General features: G+C 43.4%; 1 protein-coding gene across 8 annotated transcripts in view; it reads right to left on the bottom strand.

Moving 5' to 3' along the window:
* The window catches only part of dot1l (DOT1-like histone H3K79 methyltransferase), a 92,002-nt gene that overhangs the window by 28,169 nt on the left and 36,699 nt on the right, over positions 1–27,134 (bottom strand). For all 8 annotated transcript variants that reach the window (XM_070859767.1, XM_070859770.1, XM_070859768.1 and 5 more), the window contains 10 exons: positions 26,900–27,128; positions 25,681–25,794; positions 20,910–21,001; positions 20,064–20,165; positions 18,797–18,934; positions 18,102–18,227; positions 8,116–8,594; positions 6,982–7,108; positions 3,141–3,293; positions 185–302 (listed from right to left, as the gene is read on the bottom strand). In XM_070859767.1, coding sequence (XP_070715868.1) covers positions 185–302; positions 3,141–3,293; positions 6,982–7,108; positions 8,116–8,594; positions 18,102–18,227; positions 18,797–18,934; positions 20,064–20,165; positions 20,910–21,001; positions 25,681–25,794; positions 26,900–27,128 — 1,678 coding nt within the window. The remainder of the gene's footprint in view (positions 1–184; positions 303–3,140; positions 3,294–6,981; positions 7,109–8,115; positions 8,595–18,101; positions 18,228–18,796; positions 18,935–20,063; positions 20,166–20,909; positions 21,002–25,680; positions 25,795–26,899; positions 27,129–27,134) is intronic.

Raw genomic sequence — 27,134 nt, 5'->3', positions numbered from 1 at the left:
TGGGTGGTATGAATTTGACTAAATAGTTAAGATGCATCAATAAAGTACAATATTCACAATACTATTAAGATTAATTAGAGATTCAGATCTGACCAAATTAACTATATTCCAACTGCCCCTTATCAAGTGCAAATGTAAACTGCTACATTAATTATAACTCAAATGGAAAAATAAAAACAAGTACCTGAGGTAGCCAAAGATTGTGGTTTATTTCCAGCCGCATTTCCATAGTTAGCACCATATTGTTTGTCAAGCATTGATAAATCACGATTTGGAACATGAATGGGACTAGGTGTGCTTCTCTGTTAAATAAATCAAATTAAACGGGTATGTTTAAAGCAACAAATTATTTGAAGAGCCTAACAAGAAAATTAACTTTGGATATTGCCTCCTGCTGGAAACTGAAGCAATCTGCACTTAAATCTACAATCATAAAATGCAAAAAGATTTATATTAGAGTATCAAAACTTTACTTCAGTGAAATGTGTAATTTTAAAGCATTATTTGTCTGCAGTCTTTAAACCTAGCTCCCATGCTATTCTACTCAGTCAAGAGGATGGTGGAGTTCAATCTAAATTTTCTATTGCTAAGTCCCACGTCAGAGATTCGTGCCCCTTATAAGAAACAGCATTTTTGCATAATTAATGAGATATCGCTGCCAAACCAAAATAACTGCAATAATGTTGTCACTGTAGCTTTTGTAATTCTGCTCCCTTATACCGTAGGGTTTTACGGTGACGTCCAATCATATCATTACAACTCACTGGTCTGGAAATTTCTTGGACCTGCTCCCACTTCACGAGCTTTACTTTGCCGAAAGTGAGGCAAGAACCCCGTTTACATGTATAAATGGGGTTTGTACCATACTTCAGGCAAAATGCTGCCAGTGAAGCTAGAGCAGATGCAAGGAATTTTCTTGCCACCGTTACAGTCTAAACAACTTCAGTGAAAGGAAATCTGCGGGGATTTCGCCTCTCTTCAGGTTGGGGATGAGAGCCGGCTGGAGGATGAGCTGTACTCTGCAGATGGAACTAGAATAGGCCTGTAGTCAGGTTGTTTGGAAGTGGAACCAGAAGTAATGAATTGTTATGTTGCTTTGGAGGCGGCAAAATTAGTGGTGTTTAATTTTTTGGGGCAAAATCAAGGACCCATGAGTGCAGATGCCATTATTAATTCATTTCTCATTTTAAGATAATATCAAGCAAGCAGCAACGCCAAAACAAAGCAGGACAAAATAAACTTATCCAGAAAGGTGCTACGCACAATGCAACCAAGTAATTTTTGAGTCCTTGACAAGTTATTACAGAAGGGCTATTTATCTATTACCTCTAAACATCACGAAAACCTGGGGCTCGCGAGCACTTCACGTAACAAGAAAAAAAAAGAGGCTCCGCAAAACACAGAACCCGAGGCAAAGAACCTCAATGGATTTTGAAGCAGAGTCAGGGGAACTCTATGGGGACGAGAATGTCCCACGCCGCTTTTGGAGCGCATAATTTGAATTAAATGAAAATTTAGCACCCGGCGAGATGGACAGCTAAATGTCCTGGAATTGGGGTCTTGGAAACAGAAGAATCCGCAGGGAGGTATTGGAAGCGTAGTTCACCTCCGTGGGGTAAAAGCTTGGTGTGGCACCGACAAGTCACAACGTCCCTCCCCTTCTTTTAAAAGGGGAGGGCTGCTGTGAACGCTGCAGCTGCTTTCCAGGTACCCACTGGGCCAACAACGAGGCTTTCGGCTGGGCCAGCGGTCCAACACCCAAGGAGGGATGCCGGGCTGCATGTTGACGGCCTGGCCGAACCATCAGCCACTGCAGTCATCCGACAAAAAAACCACAGCGGCCACAGCGCAAGGCCCACCCCTTTAAGGACGAGCGGGGCGCCCCAGCCACCACAGCTGGTGGCACCTCTCCACATGAACATCGCTTCCACGGGGCAATTTCCCCAGCGGTGTGTAAAGGGGTCAGCACGGGGCTATAAGGGACCAGCGCTGCCATCTGCATCAGAAAGAACTCTACAGTAAATAGTTTTCATAAGCATCTTTGAGGATCCATTCATTGATATATTTTTGTTTCCCCTCTATACCTTTTACGTTCACATTTTCACTTTGCCTTGCCCGCCTTCCCTTCAGGTCTCTCCCCTGAGCCGCACACAGCTCCCGACACTTTATGTTTGGCCAACCGGCTGACCACGAACCACCTGCTTGCCACCATCTCTGCCAGGGTCAAGCTGAGCTTGGAAGCTCCTTGAGGCAATTGTAAACACGGAACCATACTTACTAGGGGGATCAAGGGGTATGGCGAGAAAGCAGGAATGGGGTACTGAAGTTGCACGTTCAGCCATGAACTCATTAAATGGCGGTGTAGGCTCGAAGGGCCGAATGGCCTACTCCTGCACCTATTTTCTATGTTTCTATCCCAGGGGCATTTCTTTAGGGCAGTGGATCTCAAGCCTCATGAGCACATCCAAAAATAAATTTATGTTGCAGTGGCACAGACCAGAATGCAAACCACCAACTGAAAAAAAACATTTAAAAACGGAGGAGAATTTAAAATACCTGCAGTTGAAACCATTTACAGGCGATACCCAAGTTTGAGAGATCAGCTGGAGAGAATAGAAGGGAATGCTACAGCGCCACCAATGGAGAAAATATGAATTGAAGGCAATGATGTCACCAAGAGAGAGCGAGCGAGAAAAAGGGCAGATACAAAGGAAAATATAAATTAACCTGAGGTTTGAGCTAGAGAAGGTGAAATGCAAGGACTGGTGAATGGAGCAGCGAGGGTGGCTGCTCCAATCCAGCAATCCATGCCATGGTGAGTACGTCCCAGGTTAACCAAGTCAAAAGGATAGAGAAGGCATGGGTCTGTGTAGGGCATGCAAGAAACTGGCAGTTCAGAATTATAGTGGAATAGCAGTGACAATTAAGTGGGCATTTTGCAATGAAGTGAGTAGGGTTGGGGTAAATTGAGAGGCAAGACTAAGTAGAGATGGTGCTACACCTACTGGAATCACAACCCCTTTTTGAAACGAATTAGTAAGAGAAGATTAGACTGTACTTGCTATCTAATGAGTCACACAATTGTAAATTTCCTCATTCTATTACTTGTAATGCAGCAAATTGAGTCAAATATTACTCACCACTTTCTCAGCACGAATCGGCAGAACTACACTGGCCAGAGGAATGCTGACAGGCAATTTGTTTGGTTGAACAGTGCTCAGTGGAATACTGATTGGTAGGCTGGTTATGGTTTCAGAATTATTAACTGGACTTTTGCTGAAATCTTTAGAAAGCTGCAGGAAAAAAATGCAATATTGACAGAATGGACATACAAGTACAAAGAAATCACAATGCAGTCTTTCGTAAAACAGATTGGTTGATGACACTAACCCATTTGAAGTAGACAAGTGAATGGCACACTGATTAGGTGTGGCAGGACTATTTGCATGTTTGAAGTGATTGTAATTTTGACGTTTAGACATATAATTTTGTGCACTTTGGATGTGTAAAGGATCAAATCAATCCGAGACACTCTGGATACTTGTAACATTAGAACTATCGCACTATGACTTGAGAATGCAGCAGCTCTGCCATGTCATACCAGTAGCCGCACAGACAGCTCCAAGAGTAGCAAGTCAGTGGATCCCAGCTGCATTGTGAGGCAAGAATACACGAAGATTCTACTTTAAAATTTCTCAGTCTTGCCTCACTTTTCCATGAAAGCACAGAAACGTAGGATGAGGTGGTCAATTCAGCACAAATTCAAAGTCAATCAATAAGTGAGTGGTGAAGCAGCAGGCCTGGCGACACTGGGAACTGTAACTGCAGACCAACACATAGGAAGTCTGGGAGTTGAGTCACTGGTTTGGGACGTGTATGACTGGGCAGTCCCATTTAGGACATGCACTGCTGATTTAACACGGAGGGGCGAGCGAAGACACCCTGCACGTTACCAATAGTGGCCGGTAAACTACCCATTCCACTGTGGCTACAAAATAAATTCTCTTTTCAAAAAGGGCCATGGTCAGTATGAACGACGATCAACAGCAAGCAGAACAAGTTATCGCTTTCAACATCCATACCACACAAAAAAAACTTTCATACTAGAACTGAAAACTCATGAACCATCACGAAATACCAAAGCAGTCAACATCAGGAAAATGTTACAGATCAGTAAGAGTGGCCACTTAATAGGCACAACTGTGTTCATTTTTAGAAATATGGTAAATTTTTTAAATCAAAATAAATGCATCACTTTTGAGGTGTGGAAATACATGCTTAATTGAAACATAGCTAAAATATATATCCAAACTATACATTGCCAAACTGTAAAAAACAGAAGTACAAGGTCAAGTTATGCAATGCAGTTTGTACTTTTTCAAAAAAGCTTAATATATAGACTATCAATACCAATAAATTGAACTATTACATTATCCATCATCGGTTGTGTTTATTTTTGCCGAACTCCATATTAGGATTATCATCTTCATACAAGGAGCAAGGGAATTATCTCGAGATACTATTTCTGTTGCAATGTTATGCCATACTCTTGAGTACCTCATTCAGTCCCTCATTCAGTCCTAATACAAGGGCCTCAGATCTGGCAACTCCCTCAGTTCTTCAACAGAGGCCACAGCATTGAAGCCATGAACACACAATAAAACATATTTTTCATCCCACATAGCTCTACCATCACCAATTAGAAGTCAGTTGAGAAGCTGATGAGAGCTTTGTAGCTGGAAACTAAGCTATATTTGAAGTACATGTGGAAATGGTCAGAGTGAGGATTAAGCCATTTCTATGCCTGATTGCACTACTGGACTGGACATTGACGCCAGAGTGCTGACAGAATGCCGAGATGCATTTTGCAAATCACACATCTTTAATAGCTTTGAGAGATTTTGGAGTCTCATTTGGAGTTGCATGTCCAGTTTTGATTTCCACACTTGGTGGGGATACTGAAGCCCTGGAGAAAATACAATGGAGGGCGATGAAAATGATGCATCTGGAGTAGCTACCTCTTGGAACTCTTAGCTATCGAGAGGTTCCAGAAGTTGAGGCTATTCTCATTAGATAAATGATATCTTAAGAGTTACGCTTGAAGTATTTAAATTGATGAAGGGAACAGATGCTGTCCAGTTGGACAGATTATTGAGATGGAAAGGGATGGGAAAACTAGGAGGCACAATTCTAAAATGTGCAAGTGAAGAGTTCAGTTCGATAATAAACAATCCTTTTCAGATTCCTCACCCTCTGCAACAGATCACCAATGAGACAGTGAGCTTGGACTCTCAGCAATCTTTCAAAAAAGTTGATGAACAAGTGCCCAAGAGAGGAGAGCATTTCAAGTTATTAAAAAGGTAGGTTGTGGGGTACCTGGGATTAGGGACGCTCATGAGTTAGTGTGGACTTCTGGAGCTTGCTTGTCATCAGGAACCAGATAGGAATTTCCTTAGTAATTTTTCCTAAATTGCCAGAGATTTTATTTTGCTTCTCCCAGAGGGTTGAGAGACTGGGGAGCAGGGACCAGGTGAAAAACAATGATATGCAAGGCTGCACATGCTTGGTTGAGGCAGGCTTGATGCAACATGATTTTTTTTTGTATGTTCCCATGTTTGAGTACAGGCACAACCTGGGCTCAACTCTTTTCTGACTGGCAGCTGGAAAGTCGGTTTCCTAGTGGAACAAGAACTCCTGGTTTTTGTACGTAGAAACATAGAAAATAGGTGGAGGAGTAGGCCATTCGACCCTACACCACCATTCAATATCATGGCTGATCATGCAACTTCAGTACCCCATCCCTGCTTTCTCTCCATACTCCTTGATCCCTTTAGCCATAAGGGCCACATCTAACTCCCTTTTGAATATATCTAACAAACTGGCCTCAACAACTTTGTGGTCGAGAATTCCACAAGTTCACAATTCTGAGTGAAGATGTTTCTCCTCATCTCAGTCCTAAATGGCTTATCCCTTATCCTTAAGACTGTGACCCCTGGTTCTGGACTTCAACATCGGCAACATTCTTCCTGCATCTAACCTGTCCAATTCCGTCAGAATTTTATATGTTTCTATGAGATCCCCTCTCATTCTTCTAAATTCCAATGAATATAAGCCTAGTCGATCCAGTCTCTCCTGCTAGCCCAGGAATCAGTCTGGTGAACCTTCGCTGCACTCCCTCAATAGCAAGAATGTCCTTTCTCATTAGGATACCAAAGCTGTACACAATACAGAGTTAAGCCATTCTTGCCTGAAAGATTGCATCTCTGACTTGTGCTGAGATTCACACCAAACCAATGTGTTTTCCAGTAACTGCGCTGCTACAAGATCAGTTCAAGTTCGACTGGTCCAAAATGGATACACCATTAAAATGAATCGAACTCCTTCAGGATGTCAGCAACTGCTCTGTAATGATATTGCAGTGGCTTCAGAGAAGGGCCTATACTTAATTCTGTATCAGATCAGGACTAGACAAGCATCGCCATTTTGTGCTATGGTCAATACTGCCTTCCAGAGGGTGCAAGTCATGCTAGGCCTCATCCCCATCAAGAACAGATTAAGAACTGATACTATGCCTAGCAGACCCTCATATTAGAGGAAAAAATGATGTGACGATTCAAGAAGCAATGCATGATGATTTCCTCCTCTTTTCATCTCCAGTGGCATATTTTTATCTGTAGCGACATACTCCGTAATTGCCAGGCTGAGTTTGCTTCCACACTTCTTACAATTGAACTCAGGTTTACCAGGGTACCATTCACGATCGAATAGTTATATCCTAATGTATGCAGAAGTTGAAAGAATGAGGAAGTATGAAGATGCAACAATGCAGAAGCAGATGAGTGAATGAAATACGAACACTTAACAGAAAATGCTAGAATTGAGTTAACTAAAAAATTCAGGTAACATTAATCAAACCACACAGTATTCACTTTATAAACCAGCAACAGAAAAACAAAATTATCAGCAGTATACTATTAATACCTTCTCTACACTTTTCTCGCACGTCATCTGCTGGGCTGTTGGGGACGAGGGTTGTTCACCATGCTGAACACCATTTGGAACTCCTGGAGTCTGATGTGGCAGGGCAGCTTCTTTTAAGTTTTCAAACCTGCAATGCATCAGCCATTTTCACTTTGATGTAACAGAGTTGAAATTGATCGCATTAATATACACACAAAGAAAACAAATTAAATTTGGTATCCTTGATTAAATTTCCCTAACATAGGAACAGGAATAGGCAATTTAGCCCCTCATGCCTGTTCCGCCATTCAATGAGATCGTAGCTCATCTGTGACCCAATTCCATATACCTGCCTTTGCCACATATTCCTCAATACCTTTGGTTAACAGAAATCAATCAATCTCAGATTTAAAATTAATTGACCCGGCATCAGCTGTCATTTACAGAAGAGAGTTCCAAACTTCGACCATCCTCTGCACGTAAGGCAGCTAAGAATCACAAAAGATTTCCTGCAGCTGATGCACTCCAAAGCCTGGTCTTGCCATAAAACAAGTTGCCAAGAGTGCTACCTTGGAGCTTAACAAGATGGTCACTAGTTTGTACGCATTTCTCCTCTACTATGAAGATTTAGATTCCTTCTATTCCTGGGTAACATTACAGAAAACCATTCCTTCATCGTCACTGGGTCAAAATCCTGGAACTCCCTACTTAACAGCGCTGTGGGAGTACCTTCGCCACATGGACTGAAGCAGTTCAAGGTGGCGGCTCACCATCATCTCAAGAGAAATTAGAGATGGGCAATAAACGCTGGCCTTGCCACAATACTTACATCTCACGAATGAACATTAAAAAGTTATTTTGTGGACTGGCCAGGTGAATTTAATGTTTTAACTATGGCCTTGACAGGACTATCAGCATAATGCACACTAAATGTCACTAGTCTTCTGAAGTCCAGGCCTCCTGGATGCAGTCAGGAATAAAATTATTTTTCCAGTTTATCTTGAACAAAGATTTCTACAGTAACCAGATAAGCAATACTTATAACCCCTCGGGAGCAGTCCTTTCGTCTCGCTTATTGGGAGCAGAACAAACAAAGCACTTTATTGCAGCCTTAATTATTCACTTTCTCATGCAGAAACAGCATCTGTCACTGACCTCTGGGCACAGGCCAGTTGTACTTCATGTGCAAGTTTCCCCCCTCCAGTATGATCCTGGTTCAAATGACGACGAAGTGCTATTTTGGCGGGAGAAAATCTGGTGTAGTCAGGAAGAGAGTGACTTGATAATCGGTCTGCTTTGTGTTTACTCATTAGGTTTGGGATGCACAGCCCATTCTCCTGCTCTGGAAACACAGTGTTGTATACGTTCTGTGATTTGGAAGGAGGCAGGTTTAAAGAACTGTGAATTTCAAACGGTGTTGCACTTCCATTAATAGAGAGTTCGGGGCTCAGACCATTCATCATTGCCATTGGAATTTTAGGACATTCAATTTCAAGTTGGTATCTGTTCCTTTCTGTATCCATCTCATAGTTTTTGTGGCGCAGCTGAAGAGATACATCATCTGATGGATTGTATGACTTGAGTTGTATTAGCTCTTGTTGTCGCTGACTCTTCTCCAACTCCACAATGCTTATCTAATGGTGCCAGGGAGAAGAAAAAAAAAGATAACGAGGGGAAACAGCAATATTCTTAATCCCATTTCTTCAAATGCTTAAATTACCAACATATAGTTTAATATCTAAAGTTTGTGCAATACATGGAACGTTTTCTTTTAAAAAAAAAATGCAATTAGATGACTGTGTTCCTGGATGCCATAAGAACATAAGAATTAGGAACAGGAGTAGACCATCTAGCCCCTCGAGCCTGCTCTGCCATTCAACAAGATCATGGCTGATCTGGCCGTGAACTTAGCTCCACTTACCCGCCCGCTCCCCGTAACCCTCAATTCCCTTATTGGTTAAAAATCTATGTGATTTGAATATATTCAATGAGCTAGCCTCAACTGCTTCCTTGGGCAGTGAATTCCCACAGATTCACAACCCTCTGGGAGAAGAAATTCCTTCTCAACTCAGTTTTAAATTGGCTCCCCCGTATTTTGAGGCTGTGCCCCCTAGTTCTAGTCTCCCCGACCAGTGGAAACAACCTCTCTGCCTCTATCTTGTCTATCCCTTTCATGATTTTAAATGTTTCTATAAGATCACCCCTCATCCTTCTGAACTCCAACGAGTAAAGACCCAGTCTACTCAATCTATCATCACAAGGTAACCCCCTCATCTCCAGAATCAGCCTCGTGAATCCTTAGTAAATCCAACCGGCTTACATCGGGGGTTCCAACAGTTGCATAACATAAGCAGTTTGCTAATAGGCAGTGCAAACACTGCACTGAAACCAATATAAAAAGGGACTAACTATTCGTATTTTTTTTTGACAGATGGGGAGATTGAAGTGGAGAGGGGGAAAGACGGATCACATTCTTCCAATCCCCAACAAGGGACATCACTGGAGTGGATGATATCCAGAAGTCATGACACGGTCACTATTCACTTCATACCCAATAAACCTGTTAACAATCCACACACAATGCCCCATCTATGGGGGGTGGGGGGTGGAAAGAGGTGCACTTGGACTGGGGTAAGGCACTTCAGCTGGGTGATGCCTGCACTTGGACTGGGTGAGGTATGGCACTTCGGCTGGGGGAGGGATGGACTGGGGTACGGGACTTTGGCAGGCCCTTGCTGTCTTCTGGCGAGCTCTGTCCTCTGTCGCTTCAGGAAGTCAAAGTGGATTGAGTTACAATTTGCAAAGTCAGTGAGACCTTGGGATGGGCAGATCTAGTGACATTCCTGTGAATCAGAAATAAGGGGTGGAGCCTGTTGGCCATTTTTGCAGTACAAATAAGCACTTCGTATTTATATCTGGGATAACGAAAAACTTATCCAAGAAGTTATTCAACTTAGTTAAATAGCTTCCCTCTTCAGCTTAAACATCTGATAGGTTCCAAGTTTAATATTGTGGCTATTAAAACAAGGGAAATAGTTTCACCATCTTCTAACCTGTATGCACAAGATTAGAGCAGAGTGAAAGGCTTCCAAGCATTTTAATTACAAGATCACTGCGGGACCTGATTAATTTATAATTATATTGAGTAGCTGTGTACGTGCTCACTAACAATGGAAAAGGTTGCAGCGTGGTTGGGACCAAAGCACAGTCACAGGGTTAAGCGCTGTTCTGACCAGATAACAGGAACATGCTGTGAAAAAGTGAACAGCAGGAGGAAGAGGCATGATGTGGTAATCACATCATGACCAAGGCGATTGCTATCTGCAATGGACAGCTGGGTCATAACCAGCGGCCAGTCCGGAGTCGACAAACTGACCCCAGTAACAGCAGGGGGGCCAATCAGGGAATGGAAAGACTCCACGTTCACGACTATAACTGAAGCTGTAACGTGCGGTAGAGTGCGCTTTATTCTTATTAACTGCAAGATGTAACTGAATGTAACTGAGCCAATAAAGTTTGCCTGGAACTACCACCGGATTCGAGTCTCGTCAACTAAGAATAGGAGACCCTACATTCTGGCGTAATCGGCAGAATTGCTGAATGTCAGCCGCTGGGAGACCCTAGGACCCACGTCGACACGAGTGTAAGGACACCTCTTAAATAAAGTCCTCGTCCAAAGTCTTTCGCGGCAGGCGTCATTCACGCGATCTTTAAAAGAACCGTCAGTGGGTAGTATTAGGGTCGAGACCCCCGTAAATGAGAGCTCTCCACTCGACAGAACATAAGGCCCTGTCCCGGACTTGAGGTCCAAGTCTCGCACCCGCCGCAACTAAGGGTTCTAAATCGGCACAATGGCTGAAGGCGGAAACAAAAACCATCCCACGACTGAAAAAGGAGGGCTGGCCCCACCGGAGATCACGGACGAGGAAGTGTTAGAAAATCTTCGGGAATACATCGAACAGCGGTTTGATTTACGAAAGACGTGCTGAAATTGAACAAAAGTACTGAACCTCTAAGGGTCAGTGGACCCTGGACGATATAAAAAGGGTATGGGGGAAAACCACGCGCATGAAAGATAAAGAAAGGACCTACTGGTCCCTGGCTGTCATGAGCCAAGTTGGACAGAAAATAAATCATTACCCATTCCCAATTTGATTGGGATCTGAAAGCTGCTAAAGATCAAATCAAGGCACTTGGGGAACAAGTGACCAAGAAAAATTTGGAAAGAGAGAAAGGAAAGAGATAACTAAACTGAAGGGTGAGATTAAAGATTCGGTCGCAGCCAGTACGCAGGGGCCGCATCTGGAGTATAAAGCCGTCTATCCTAGTCTGTCACAAGTAGGGAAAGAACACCGACAGCTGGAAAGGCAACAGGCAGGATCATTGACGTAGGATTCGGACTCCTCGTCATACGACGAGGACTCGGATGGCAGCGATGGATTGTACAGACCTATATTAGACCCACTAAAAACAATGAGTTAAAGTAGAGACGACGACCAAGATGGTAGGCGGAACTAAGAAGCGCAAACAAAAATACGAAAATATGATAGTTCACAGCCGCGGAACCCGAAAAAAAGATAAATGGTTGAAAGAACTCCAACACCCGAAAAAGGGGGGGGGGGGGGGGTGGTGGGACGCGAGCAATTGGGAACAATTAGATCGACTGCGAAGTATTTACACACTCCATCCTTTGGACGGAGTCCAGATTCTGACCATCATGGTGCCGGGACGATCGGCACGTAAACTCCAGAGGGCAGTAAAAGAGGCACTTGGAGACACTGGACAGGAGATTGATGCAGCCTGGGGAGAAGTGAAAGAGTGGTTAAGACAGTACGGGCCAGCAAGGATGGATTGGAGTAAGATTGCAGTGTGCCATCAAAAAGGCATAGAGGTGGTGCTCGAGTATGAGGAGCGATTCAAGTCTACGTGGCTGGAACATACAGGTCTGCAGCAAGATGTGGAGCAGATGGATGATGAAAGAGTCGGACCCTTGAAGGCTATCTTAATGGCGGGTTTGAAACCAGAACGATCTAAATTAGTGACGGCGATCCTGGCAGATTGGGACGATCAAGGAATCTCCTTCGCGCAGTTGGTAGACCGGTGTAGCCAGTTAGATCAGGATTTAACTTCAAAGGTCCGAGTAATGCAGACTGGATGGAAACCAAAGGACCGGGAGGGACAGACGTCCAGAAGACTGCCGGGAAAGTGCCACTATTGCGATAAAGAGGGACATTGGGCCCGATCGTGCCGAGCAAAGAAACAGAACAACCAGGGAAGCTCAGGGATGGGCCAGAAACAGGCCGACGGGCGGTCAGTGATGGAGCGGTTTAAAGAACTTTCCCTCGATCAGCAGCTGCAGTTGCTGGAGTGTGCAAAAAACTCGGAGAGCCCACGCCCACCCCCTCCCCGGCAAGATCCCGGTTAGCATTAATACATCAGCGCAGGGACGGACTATATGTCAGTATGGGAGTGGGCGACCAAGAAATTGATTGTTTATTGGACACAGGCAGAATTGACGTGCGTGCCCGAAAATGATAAATGCCCCCTTGACGGGACAACCCGTGCGGCACATGGAGTCGGAGGCCATAAGCTGATACTCCACCGAACCCAGCCGATGTGTTTGGTTCTGGGATCACATGAAGTAACCGCATCGGTCTGGGTGGGACAACCCCGACTCGGGATGGACGTCTTGACGAAAATAGACTCCTCCCTGGACTTTGAAAACGGCCAAGTCACATGGTCAATCCGATCCCTGCAGAGGGAAGAACTAAGGGACCATCCGATATGGGCCAAGGACAAACATGACTGTGGCTTGCTTAAAATGGACCCGGTTACCTTCACCGGGACTCCACCTCCTTGGACCAAACAGTACCCGATCAGCCCGACATCAATCTAAGGATTATTAGCCATCATCCGGCAGTTAGAACAAGGGGTACTAGTTAAGACCCACAGCTCATCCAATAGCCCCGTGTGGCCAGTGCATAAGGGTAAAGACGCCTGGCGCATGACGGTGGACTATCGGAAGGCCAACCAGTGCATTGACCAAAATGCCCCATTGGTAGTGGACCCCTCCACTATATTTCAGGCCGACGCCGGAAGACAAGTACTTCTCAGTTATTGATATGGCCAACGGATTCTGGGCAATTCCGTTGGCCCCAGAGGTGCAGCCGTGGTTTGCCTTTACCATCTAGGGACAGCAATACACCTGGACCCGTCCAGCTCAAGGGTTCCACAACAGCCCAACAGTGCTCCACATGGCCCTCCAGTCATTTAAGGGAGCTACCCCCGATGGGATCTACGGTCATACAATATGTCGACGATATCCTACTGGCGTTCACCACGGAAGAACAGCATGAATGAGACGTGCTGACTTTATTGGACCATCTCGTCGAAAAGGGATACAAGACCAGTATTGGCCAAGGCCCAGATAGCCCAGGAAGTAGTAATTTACCTAGGACAAAAGATCTCAATGGGAAAGCGGGGACTGATCCAGGATAGGACCGAGGCGATTCGCGCGGCTAAACAGCCCGCCACGATCCAGGAACTTCGGTCCTTCTTGGGTCTGTGCAATTTTAATAGGAACTGGGTAGACTTCTACACGCAATTGGCCCAACCATTGAACGACCGGCTAAAAGGAAAACGGACCTTAAAAGAAGCCATCACCCTGGCTGTGGAGCAAAAGGAGGGGTTTGAAAAACTGAAACAGGCCCTGTGCACGGCACCCGCTCTAGAGATCCCTGACACCAGGAAGCCCTCCACCCTATCCGTGCATGAAAAAGGATACATGACTGCTATCCTGACTCAAGAACATGGGGACCAACAGAGGCCCATCGGATATTACTCGGCCAATCTGGACACAGTGGCTCTCGGATGGGGAAGTTGCCTGAGGGCCATGGAACCTACATGCCGAGCAGTAATGGTAACGGTGGGATTAGTCTTAGACCAGAAACTGATCAAGTGTCCCCATACAGTACATGCTATGCAATGCTATCCATGAACCAGGTCACCCAGGTGACCTCAGCCAGATGGACAACAGCCCTGGAAGCTCCAAACCTGCATATTGTACAAGCTAACCCGGTGAATCCAGCCACCATGCTCCCCTGCCTGAAGAAGGGTATGAAGACCAGCATGACTGTGCGGGCATGTTACAAGAAGCAGAAGGAGCCGCTGCAGCAGCCTAAGAGCCGTTACTCAATCCGGACTTGATCCTGTTTACGGACGGGTCCTCATCCGTGGAGAATGGAATCCGGAAGGTGGGCTGGACAGTCACGACGCTGCACGAGGTAGTAAGGAAGGGGGGACTCCCCGCTGGAACCTCCGGTCAGCAGGCCGAATTGAGAGCGCTGGCCGAAGCCTGCAGAATAGCCGAGGGACAAACAGCTAATATATATATACACAGATTCCAGGTACGCTTTTGGGGTGGCACATGATTTCAGACAGTCATGGCAGAAGAGAGGATTCTTGACTGCAGCAGGAACCCATTACGGAATGGGGCGGAAGTCCGCGACCTACTTGAAGCATTACTGCTGCCAGAGGAGGTATCTATCCTGAAATGCAAAAGCCCATACGAAGGAGAATACAGATGAGGCTAAAGGGAACGGATGGACTGACCAGGCAGCTAAGGAAGCCACCTTAATGGAACCAGAGAAAGGGCACCCTTGTATGTCAACTGGGGACCCGAACGCTGACACAGGATCTGGCAAAAATGCAGGAGGAATGTCTCCGGACAGAAAAATGGGAATGGATAAGTGAAGGGATAAATGGGCGAATGGAATGTGGAGGCAGTCTGAGACAGGAAAACCAGTGGCACCACAAGCGCTAATGCCCTTTTTGGCCTTACAAATACACTCCTGGGGGCACTTAGCCCGCCCCCCCCAACATATGACAGCTCAATTCCAGAAGAGCTAGTGGGGCCGGGGTTTTAGGAAACACGCTCAAGCCACAGTGAACAGGTGCGTCACTTGCCAGAAAAATAACCCCGGGCCCGCCACTACAATGCCCCTTCCCTGACCTCCGGCCCCGACAGGGCCTTTCCGAGATGTACAAGTAGATTACATCTCATTGCCCCCATGTCAGGGGTATACGGACGTCTTTGTGATTGTGGATCGGTTCTCTAGGTGGGTGGAAGCCGTACCCACCCGAAGGAGCACTGCCACGCACATGGCTAAGGTGCTGTGTAAAGACTATATACCTAGATGGGGAGTCCCCGCAAGTATTGACTCTGATCAGGGGACCCATTTTACTGGAGCCGTGTGCCAAGAGGTCTGCAGATTGCTCATCACATGGAATCTACATTGCCCTTATCACCCACAGTCGTCAGGTCAAGTGGAGCGCATGAATCAAACTTTGAAACGACAACTGGCCAAGTACCACCATGAGGGGATCTCGTGGCCTCAAGCACTCCCAATGGTCTTGTGTAGCATCAGGGCCACCCCAAACCAAACCACGGGCTTAAGCCCTTTGGAGGTGATCACCGGGAGACCAATGTCACCTGATAAGACACATTGTTGGAATATTGCCAGAATTTAACAAATGCTATCAGTTCTGCTTCCCAACAGGTAAAAGTGGCTTGGGGGGAGCCCCCGGAGGGAGGACACGATATCGTCCCAGGAGTTTGGGTATACGTAAAGAAAATACATAAAGAACCGCTGGGAGCCAAGTAGGAAGGACCGTACCAAGTATTACTGACGACCCAATCGGCGGTTAAAATCCAAGGGAAGGAGGCTTGGATCCACGCCTCGCACGTTAAATGGGCACCCGTATCGGAAACAGACTATAAGAACTGAACAAAATGTTTGGACTGATTGTACTCGTGGGTCTGACCCTACCCCTGTGTAACATGGAGCTACATGTAAATATTTATGTACATGTCATATAGCTATGCTAAGGAAGTCAACATCTCCAGTTGTTGGGTATATGCGCAGGTACCGATCCATTCAAAGGGAGGAGTTCCTTTGAGACCGGTTCCCCTCAATGAATCAGATGGCAGAATGGTTTAGCCAGAACCGCACCAACGGGAACAGGGCCAATAGTCTGGGGAAGACTAGGATTACCAAAGGCCGAATGGCAGTCAGCAGGTTATGGGTTAAACACCTTTTTGGGGTGGTATCAGCCCAATTATAACCAGATCCTAAAGCTCCAGTTCTTGGCCCTCACTAACACATCAGGGATAGGAAGGCCACAAGGGTCAGTATGTCTGATCAGAAACCAAACCGGAGGGCAGGAAATGGGGAATAGTACTTGTCGGCAAAACGTGAATATGACAAAAGGAACATGCAGAGCTTCCTGCATTTCCCGAATAAGACCACCCCGGGCCAGAACTTTACACAAGGATGGATAGTGATAGGAGGTGACCGATATTCCCCATACAACAGTACCTACTTTATTTGCGGCCACAGAGCTTATTCCTGGTTGCCACAGAACTGGACAGGATCTCGTTATGTGGGTTATGTGATACCAAACATTCACCACGCCACTTCCCTTCCAGGGTTGTTTTCTCCACAAAGGAGTAAACGGGCGATTACTGAGACTGAATGGTTCTTCGCCATTCTGGTTCCTTGGTATGGATCTGGTAAATTAGTAAGGGAGTCCATTAACATGGCACCCGTCCTGGAAAAGGTGGCTTATGATACCGTGGGAGCCTTACTTAAAATAAACACTGAAATGGTGGCCATTCGCAGTGGCCTTAGACTTTATCCGAGCAGAGGGGTGGGGGGGGCGCATGTGCCTTGATCGGCACCGAATGTTGCATGTATATCCTGGATAATTCAGAGGATATAACCAACCTAGCAGACTACATCAAAAAGGAGATAGAACACCTGAAACAACCCCCAGCGACCACACTGTGGAGCTGGGCCACAGGATGGCTAGGCTCCTTGGGCAGCTCATTGGTACAAGGAATTATATTTGTATTTGCTGTAATAGTAGCATTATACTGTGTGTTTGCTTTGATTAGATGTTTGGCTATGCGTATGACGACAATGACTAACCCCGGAATAAGGAATGTGGAAGGGGGCTTTCACCACCCACCTTAAGAGGAGAGATATATATAAAATTGGGCGTTATGATTCCGGATAAGGAGGGAATCAAAGGGGGAATTGTGGGACCTGATTAATTTATAATTATAGAGTAGCTGTGGATGTACTCACTAACAATGGAAAAGGTTGCAGCGTGGTTTGGGCCAAAGCAGAGTCACAGGGTTAAGCGCTGTTCTGACCAGATAACGAACATGCTGCGAAACAGTGAACAGCAGGAGGAAGACCAAGGCGACTGCTATCTACAATGGACAGCTGGTTCAGAACCAGCGGCCAGTCCGGAGTCGACAAACTGACCCCAATAACAGCAGGGGGGCCCAATCAAGGAATGGGAAGACCCCCACGTTCACGACTATAACTGAAGCTGTAACACACGGTAGAGTGCGCTTTATTCTTACGAACTGCAAGATGTAACTGAGCCAAAAAAGTTTGCCTGGATACTACCACCGGACTCGAGTCCGGTCAACTGCTAAGAATAGGAGACCCTACAATCACCATTAAAGAGAAAATAAATTCTGCCCCAATTGTATAGCTACAAGACCTCGTTAAATAAAGACAAGTTTGTGTAAAATAGAAGCTTACCCAATCTCTCAACTTTTTTTTGTCAGCCCCAGTGCCCGATAGTCACCAAACTAAGCTGCTAAGAAGTGTTTTGTTGCTTTGATAATGGAGTGTGCACTCTATGCCCTTATGGACATACCTCACCAAGCCCAGGGACTAAGAGTCAAGGATTAGGACTCATTGATGTGTGCAAAGGTACTATTTGTTTTAACCCAATATAAATCCACAATACAGGGCTTCCCACCATTTCTCCAACCAAAACCACCCATGTCAGAAACGACTTAAAAGGAGTTGAATGGGGAAAATCTCAGCTCCTAGTTACAAGTCTACCCGTCCTCCTAATCCCATTAATGAGCCAAGCTGGCTGATCATCAATGATCATGTATCTTAACTTTGCCAAAAGGTGGACAGTGTTTCAATTTTCCATTAAGTGTGTCATTTTGGATTCACCCAAAGGAGACGCTGCTTGCACATGGGAAACCAAACGGCAAAATTTTGAACTTCTGTTTAGAAAATTAGTGAAGTAACAGCTTGTTGCCATCCTACCTGAAGTTCTAAGCAGTGTCTTTGTTTTTCTGAAATCTGACTCTTCAAGGCTTGTTTCTCCTTCAGCAGGTTGTCCAAAGACAGAGAAGACCAATCCAAATTTAGCTCTTCACATCGTGCTTTCAACTGCAACAGTTATGATCCAAGTCAGCAAATGAAAAAACCTTTTAACTTCCCCTCACGCAAATAAAAGTGCTCATATTTCCAGATCCATCATAATCTGAACATTAATGTCCCCTAAATGTTTTAACAAATGGCCAATTATCCTACAATATTACCTTCATAAGTCACTTCACCTTAAAAATGTTGCATGCTGAAAGCCAACCTTCATTTCTATCTAGACCATTAACTTGTTTTGAGGAGCTGCGAAAGAGAAAACAATGTTCATTTTCTCCCTCCTGGGGAATGCAGCCCATCCCTACTCGGCAGCTCCTAAAAAACTGATGACGATCAGAACTGAAGATGGATATTCCATTGTATTCCCTAAAAAAACTATTAAAAAATTATGTTTTTAATATATAGAGATAGCCATAATCACAAGGCAAAATAATTCAGTGCCGTGTTTGGCATTAACTTCTACTATAACTGGTGCCTTCTAATTTCAACCACAAAAGGTCAAGCAGCTCAGCCTGCTACAGGATTCAAAAATGCCATATTTTTAATTACATCCCACTCTAAACCCATTAAATAGTTACCAGCTGTAGACTTTGTTTCCTGAGGTCACCATTATCCTTTTCCAGCTGCTTGGTCTGCTCTTTTAGCTGCCTGTTGTGAGCGATGATCTCTTTCTGTGCTTGGAGTAAATCATTGAATGTCATGGCCTTTATACCCAACTGGAAGAAAAAAGGGTGGGGGTGGCAAATTTAAAACATTCCGCAATTGAGAATTCTCAATTCTTCACTAAAGTTCATACACAAGCACATTACTGCTTTATTCTATTAGTTTTGCAAAATAATATTGTTTTCTTTCAAAGTCTGACTGGCACTTTGATCGGAAAATATTTTGGAAAATTAATTTGTTGATTGCTGTATCCAAACATACTCAGCTGATTGGAAGACTTCCGGCAAAATATTTCTTCAGGGAATCTCCATCTTCCATAAATACACTGGGCCATAAATTGCAGGCTCTTCGGGTGCGTACAATGTGCGCACATGCCCGAAGAGGCCGCTGAAGTTCTGGGTTTAGGCGCAAAAAGCATATTATTTTTAACCCCATTAAAACATCTCAAAATTTTTTTTTGTAAAACATTTAATTTAATTCAATTTCAATTAATTTTAAATATGTGAGGTGTTTTTTTTTTAAATGTATGTTTTGTGTTTGTGTTTTTGGGGGTATTCTCTGATAGTAATGGGAGCTCCATTCAAACAGAACTCACCATTATCAATGAGAATACTCCAGGTTCACTGGTGGTCCAGGCTCATGAACCCAGGATGCGCTTACGATCCTGGGATGCGGAGCCTAAGCTGGGCTGCAAATCTAGGCCTTGGAGCCGAAGTGTTCGTCCCTTCGAGAACACCAGGTACTTCCGTTAAAAAAAAAATTTGGTAGGAGGCATCCACCCGTGGGAAGCCTCCGACCGCAATTTCTGGCCCACTAAGTTACTAAGTAGTGGTTCACAACAGTGCCCCAATTTAATTAATTTATTTTTGGGGGGGGGGGCACGATCAGAATTTCTCATTAATGCGTGCTATTGAGAATTTACACTTAAAGCTTTCCTTTAAAAAACTTGAGGCATTTAACTGCAATCACTGAGGAGAGAGAGAATTGGGCCACAAAACCTTAGATAACAATAAACACAAAAAAGTCAGCGATGCATAGCAGTCAACTCCAGCAAGGGTTCTACATAAAATGTCAACTTGTAGTTTATAATTGCCCGATAGAGGGGGGGAAAATCCTGTATTCAGAGAAATGCAATTCTTGGTAAGCAGCTTTATATTTTACAGATGTGGCCACAGTTTATACCTCTTCAAGTTTTTGCTGAAAAAGAAGGCGGACTTCTTCTTTCTGTGTCTGACAGTGCCTAAACAGCTGCTGTGCTGTTCCCGTCAACTGCATATTCTTCAACTGCAAAAGAAACAAGCATGTTACATTTCATTTACAGCTACCTTACTTAATGGCATGCATTTTCTGAACTTTGTCAAACTTAAAATAATTACGTCAATTGCTGTACTAAGTTCGGGCTCATTGCTAACCTTAAATTGCTTTTATTTTAAACCCAAAAATATTTATAAACTATAGGTTTCTCTAATGATGTAGCCAGCAAAATCCTCCATTTACTAATGCTGAAATTTTCCAGCGTGAACGCTAACTGCTTAACGTTGCATTTCAAAGATCGTTTCAAGTGAACATACCAATGGAAACCAGGCTCATTCCTCATCCTACAGTCACTACATCAATATCACTTTTCTGATCATCAGGAAAGTTGACTTTTGCAGAAATTACCTGAATCATAATAGATAATACCTTCATAAAGCTAGCAAGTGTGAGGGGGGAGGGGAGGGGAGCAGATAGGGATGGGGAGGGGTGAGATGGGAACAGTGAAGGGAATTTGAGGGGGGGGGGGGGGGGGGGGAAAAGAGAAAGAAATTAAAAGGGGAGGCAAAGCTATCATCTGCCAAGGAACCTTTCCTACAAATTACACAAGCTCAATTTTGTCAAAATACCATGGGGCAAACTTTGCCATTAGTATTTGGCCATTTAGATCAGCACGCCCAATTAACAGCCTGCACTATTTGCAGTCCATTAATTTTGACAGAATATCAAATGTTTTACCATGAGAATTTAATGTGGAATGATCCAAAGATGTACCTTTTCCTGGTCCAATAACTGCTGTAAGTTTGTCTTGTACTGAGGTGTCTTCATATATGCCATGAACTGCAGATATTGTAACCTGAAAGACTCTGGATTTGATCAATACTAGTTAATGTATTGTACTTTTTTAAAAAATGAACACATTCCTTCAATCAATAAAACAATTAAAAAAAGGAAAATAGTTATGTGGACGCGGGAGGGAAATGTTCAAAACCTTCTGTATTTTGAACGAATTAGTGAATTCAGAACTTTGAGATGGATTTCACAAAATAGCTCTTCAAATAAACTTAATTATAATGTAGCTCTGAAGTACTTAAAATGCATAAACATTAGTAAGTTAACATTCCAGCAATAGAGGATAAGTAAAACAAATCTGTGGAATAACAGTATTTAAAATATCACATTTCGCAGTACGATTTTAAGAAAAGGTACAGCAGTGTGAACATAACAAATAGGAGCAGGAATAGGCCATTTGTCCCTTTGAGCCTGCTCTTCCATTCAATAAAATCATGGCTGATCAGCTACCTCAACTCCACCTTCCCACACTATCCTCATATCCAAAAATCTTTCAATCTCAGTCTTGAATATACTCAATGACTGAGCATCCACAGCCCTCTGGGTAGAGAATTCCAAAGATTCTTGAGTGAAGAAATTTCTCATCTCGGTTCTAAATGGCCTACCCCTCATCCCGAGACTGCGGCCCCTAGTTCCAGACACCCCAACAAGTATATGAATGGGTGTATTACCATCTTACACCACTGTGTAATATGACAGAGTTGCACCATACTTACCCTACTGTAAGCTTTTAGTCTGTCCATTAAGGATGTGCAAAACAGACAAATGAAAGCAAAACAAAACAATTGGAGGATAACTCACTTTGGGCCATATTCCTAGCAGTAGGATACAGCATGGCAGTCAAAGACCCAAGGAGCTGGTAACCTGACTTGCAGCTATGGAGTAGGGAAGTAATTTAATAAAGGAACTGGTGGAGTGTAATTTAATGTTAACTACAATAATTCTCCATCACAACCCCTTCAAATCCCTCCAATCATGCTTCTGCCTCATTCACAGCATAAACCACTAGTCAAAAATCACAATCAGGATCCTGTGGAATTGCAACGATGGTTCCCCATTTCTCATTTTCCTTGACCTCTACACATTCATTAGACATCATTCCATCAGCTTTCAATCTCTACACTGAAGTGCACCTTGGACACCAATGTCTCTGGCTCCACTCTAAATCAATAGCAAAGAAAGTACTACACTGCTCATACACCTACCTCCAGTATAATTCACAGTACATCCTCGGCCATTTATTTTTCACTACCTGTATGACACAGTCTTTAAGCAGCTTCTATATGCTCAATGACAACACTGCTCTACCTCACTGCCTGCGCTATTGACTTAATGATTGTTGCCATGCTCTCAAACTGCCTGTCAATCAAGATATAAATTAACTAAAACGGTCTCCAGCTGAAGGTTGGCAAAATGAAGTCTTGCTCTTTGTCTCCCATCAACTCCTCCAGCTTCAAGTCCATCAACTCAGCCAGCTGTCATCTCAAGCAGCGACAAATGTGGACCCCTGATGTCCAGCTCAACCAGGGAGCAGGCAGGGAAGTGGACCAGAGTCCATGATCGGATCAATCATTATCGTATTAAATGGTGGAGCAGGCTCGAGCGGCCAAATGGCCTGCTCCATGATCTTATGTTGCGTTCTCTTCCATCTCTGCAACATTATCCACCTGTACCCCATTCTCTCCCCTTCAAATGTCCATGCCTTCATCACCTCAAAGCTGAATTTCTCTAAAGCTATTCTAGGTGGTCACCCAGCATCAACCCTTCACAAGAACCAACTCATGCCAACAACTGCATCGTGTACATTCATCCATATCCTCAAATACCCATCCTTTCCCAAATCCAGTGGCTAAGCACTGCAAGTGTTCCCATTTCAAAATGTTCATCTCCTCCTATAGTCCTTGCACGGCCTCACTCCACCCTACCTTGGTGATGCCCCACTGCCTTGCAACCATACCTCTGCTCAGACACTGGACTTCCACTTGTTCTTGAATCCCTGCGCTCCACCATCAGCAGCAACTCACTCAGCCACTATGTCCCATAGAATTTTCTGCTCTGTGCCACCTTTCAACAATCTCCTTAAAACCTTCCTCTTGAACTGTGCTTTTGGTCTCATTCTAGACTTTTTCCATTTCACACTTTTTGAATAAAGTTTAAGGTGAAAAGAGAGCAACATAAAAAGCACTCAATCCTTGCTTTAGTTGGATGTAATCAAGTCAAAAATAAAAACTATTTTACCAGCAGCATCCCATGTGGTTGGCGTATACAGAAGGCCTATAACTTTGGGCTTGTAGACTGCAATCTTCAGCCAAGATCAATGAAGGTTGCTCAGCTTCAAGAGTCCATCCGCTGATTTTGCCGTAACAGATACCTGTCACATCGTATCAGTTTCTGGTTAATAATGTGCAAGGAGTCTGATAGATTTTACATCTGCCAGTTCTTTCCACATAATTTTAAAGCAGTGCAAAAGCAAAATGTCGAGCTGACTATCTTCGACCACGGTATCATCTGCCAAGGAATCATTACTAGAATCACTCAAACTCAGTTTTGCTAAGACACTATGGGGTAAGTCTCATCAATCGTGCCCCCAGTACAGAATTTCATGCAAAAGGAACCCACGTCAAAAATTTGTGCATAAATGTTAGCACACCCAATTTATAGCCTGCAATATTTTCAATCCATTCATTCTGATCGAATATCATGTGGGTGCCAATCAGCCATGCTGCCCACTGCATAATTCCAAATAGAATGTTGAATTCACTAAGTTCCCATCAAGCTGCTGTCAAAGTGGCAAGTTACAATCAGAATCCGCAGGCCATTATTATAAATACCAGGGACTTAAATGTTGACAGTTTACTTGGCTAATGGGAATCTTTCACTTTGACATGTATAACTGCAGCATTATTCCAACTTAGAAAGGTTTCCATGTTAAGTGTTAAAAAAAATTGCCAATTCAAACAATATTATCCAGTTTACTGGCATTTTTTTTCCCAAACAAGCTGGACTACAAAGCACTAGCTTTTACTTTGCATCTTTGGCTACTTTCAAGCAATTTCCAAGCAATTAAGGATTAACTATCAAACTCAGCAAGTTACAGCAGCTCTCCCAAGATTTCACACACTTGCTGCACAATGACACTTTATAACCATGCTGAGGACAATTTGTGCACAAGTATACATGTTCATCTCTCATATCTATGTATTCCTGCAGTTTTCAGAGTGCCCAGTTCTTGTCCCATGGTTGGGCAAAATAAGGATCCATAGTTCACTACCTATACTCTAAAGACCTGCTCCCGTGCCTTTGGAAACCAAAGTTGCATCCTAAATACCTGCAATCAGATTTGCATGCAAGGGATCCCAGATGCCCTTTGGAAACATCCAAATGGGCTACAAGTTATAACAGGTTGAGATAATGCGGCATACATGAATGCCAATGAACAGACAAGGAAGCAGTTGGAGTTCTCCAACAGGACAATGCAAAGTATAAAATTGGCTTGATTACTGAATTTCCTCAGACATATCAAGTAGGAGGCTGTTAAACAACAACAATGTTGCAATAAACTTAAGATTCCAAGATTGTTCATGCAGGTCAATCATCTCTGCCTTCAAAGTAGTCTAAATAGTCAAAGTACAAAATGACAGGATTTAATTCCATCCGGATAGCAACTACTATGTTTATAAAAATAGAAAGAAACATTGTTTTTTTTTTTAAAAACATTGAAGTGAAATTTCAAATTATCAAATCTGCATGTCTGTATTACCATTTCAAAAACATTGGGCCACGGGCGGATACCACCGACCAGCAAAAAAAAATCTACGAACTTACTTGATGATCGGTGATTTGCGATCCTGGGCCTCTATGCGTAGGCCTGAGTATCCCAGGGACGCAGCTGGTTTGCAAGCGCCCCTGGAATCACATGTGCCGGACCAGCTAATGAAAAGGGATCCCCATTCATACTTTTGAGGATGTATGCATGTACAGAATCACGTGTGAATGGGAATATTCCCAAAAATACATGTACACTTCAAATTTAAAAAAAATGTAAAACACATTTAAATATCAAATTTAATTAAATATTAAGCAAAAATTTTATTTTGAAAAATGTACATATTTTGAAGGGGCCAAGAATAAACTTAGCTTATTTCACAGTATTTTAAATGTACAATTTATTGAAAAATATTTTTTCTGTTCTTACACTGGTAAAAGCAGACGTAAGAATTTCACAGGCATTTGCTGCACAGGTGGTGGGCAAATAGCCCAACTCTCCGCCCGTGGATGCCGTTTTCCTGGGGATTTGTACTGTGTCAGATTCTTGACAGATCGCAAGTTCCGGGTTTTAGCGCATGCGCTTTGTATGCACCCATAGGGGCCGCAAATTACAGCCCTATGTCAAGTAACTTGGGCATTGAATCAAGAATTGGACTAGACAATTCTCAGTAAAAACAATAATGAATAAAGCCTGAGCACTTGACATTTTTGGCGGTCATGGCTAGCTTTAAAAAAAATTAAAATAGCAGTGAGTAGCAAACTGCAAACAATAGCAGTAATTAAGTTAAATAGAATAGTGTTGGAGACTTGGCAGCTGCTTACAGACGATAACAAAGAATCAAAATTAAATTTACATAAATCGAGCGCACAGAATAGCCATGAACTTAAGACAGGTAGACAAACACCAAAACACAGTAGTACTCACCAAGCAGCTTCTGTAGTGCAGGTGGTGTAGGACCCAGTAAAAATTGATTGGGTGAATAGCGTTGCACTTTGGGAGGTAGTTGGTAAAATGGACTATGAGGTGACTTGTATGCATCTGAAAAATGAAACCAATACACTTGGCTTTCCAAACTATCAGTTTATAATCATTAGTTACAATTAACTCCATGTGATATAGCTTATAGCAACACTCATTCAGGCTTCAATACAAATGATTCAACTAAATCATCCAACATTACCAAACATAGCTACAAAGCCAGAGAAGCATGCTATGTATGCAGGCAAAGCCAAATTATTATAGAACCCTATTTGTTGCAATTAAAAACCTAAATTAGAACATTTGAAACAAGTACAAACTTTAGTGGCAATTGTTTTTGTTCCAAAGTATTTTTTTTTAAATAGGATACAGCTATGAGTAACAGAATTGTACAATTAATATTTTAAGGCATCTATTGTCAATTACAGTATATGCTTCCAGATTTGCCTTATTCTATGCCAGGTTTAGATACATTGGTTATAGCCTGTATTATTCACAGTAACTAATCAGCAAACTAATAAAAGTGATCAGTTTCTTTTTTGCAAGCAGCCAATTCAATCCCACATGACGAGAAAATCATTGCAAGTGGACACCAACAATCTGCACATATTTGTAGGTGAGGGAATGGATGTCTGAATGAGAATTTGTATAAAATAGGAACTTTCAGAACCATAGAATAAACCAGTGGTCAAATTAAATGTCTATTTGGTAAGTAAAAGTAAACTTCAGTTCATCCTTTTACAAAATTGGTGACTGTTTAAATGAGTGACTGTTTAAATTAGTGAACACAACTGAAAATACAATATACCACAACAAGGGGAGACTTAATTGAGGTGTATAAAATTCTGAGGGGCGTAGAATGGATTCGAAGGACCTATTTCCCTTAGCAAAGTCAATAATTAGGAGGCACAGATTTGAAGTAATTGGTAGAAGGATTAAAAGGGAAGTTGAGGAGAACTTTACACTCACGTGAGGATCTGGATCGCAATGCCTGAAAGGGTGGTAGAGGCAAAAACCCTCAATCTATTTAAAAAGTACTTGGATGTGCACTTGAACCGCCGTAACCTACAGGGCTACGGACTAAGCTGTAAATTTCTATGATTCTATACAAGATTTATTATTTGCCCACCCATATAAAGTAAAAGCAGCTGACTGCTTAACTTACCCTGAGGTGAGGATGCCGACAAAGTCTGAGCATGTAAAAGATCCAGTGCAGATTGGCTTTTCTTGGTATTCCTTTTTGAAATTGCAGTGTTCATTTTCTTGGGGCGCCCTCTTTTTCTAACGGCAATTCTCTTGCCTTTATTAATTATCTTGCTCTTGCGTGGTTTAGCAGGTGAAGTTGTCTTTTTAATCCCGGTTACCCCAGTTTTTTCCTCTTCAGGACCAGAATCCTGCCA

This window comes from Pristiophorus japonicus, chromosome 18, assembly GCF_044704955.1.
Source record: "Pristiophorus japonicus isolate sPriJap1 chromosome 18, sPriJap1.hap1, whole genome shotgun sequence".
NCBI classification, from domain to species: Eukaryota; Metazoa; Chordata; class Chondrichthyes; family Pristiophoridae; genus Pristiophorus; species Pristiophorus japonicus.
This window is presented reverse-complemented; position numbering and strand designations above follow the sequence as displayed.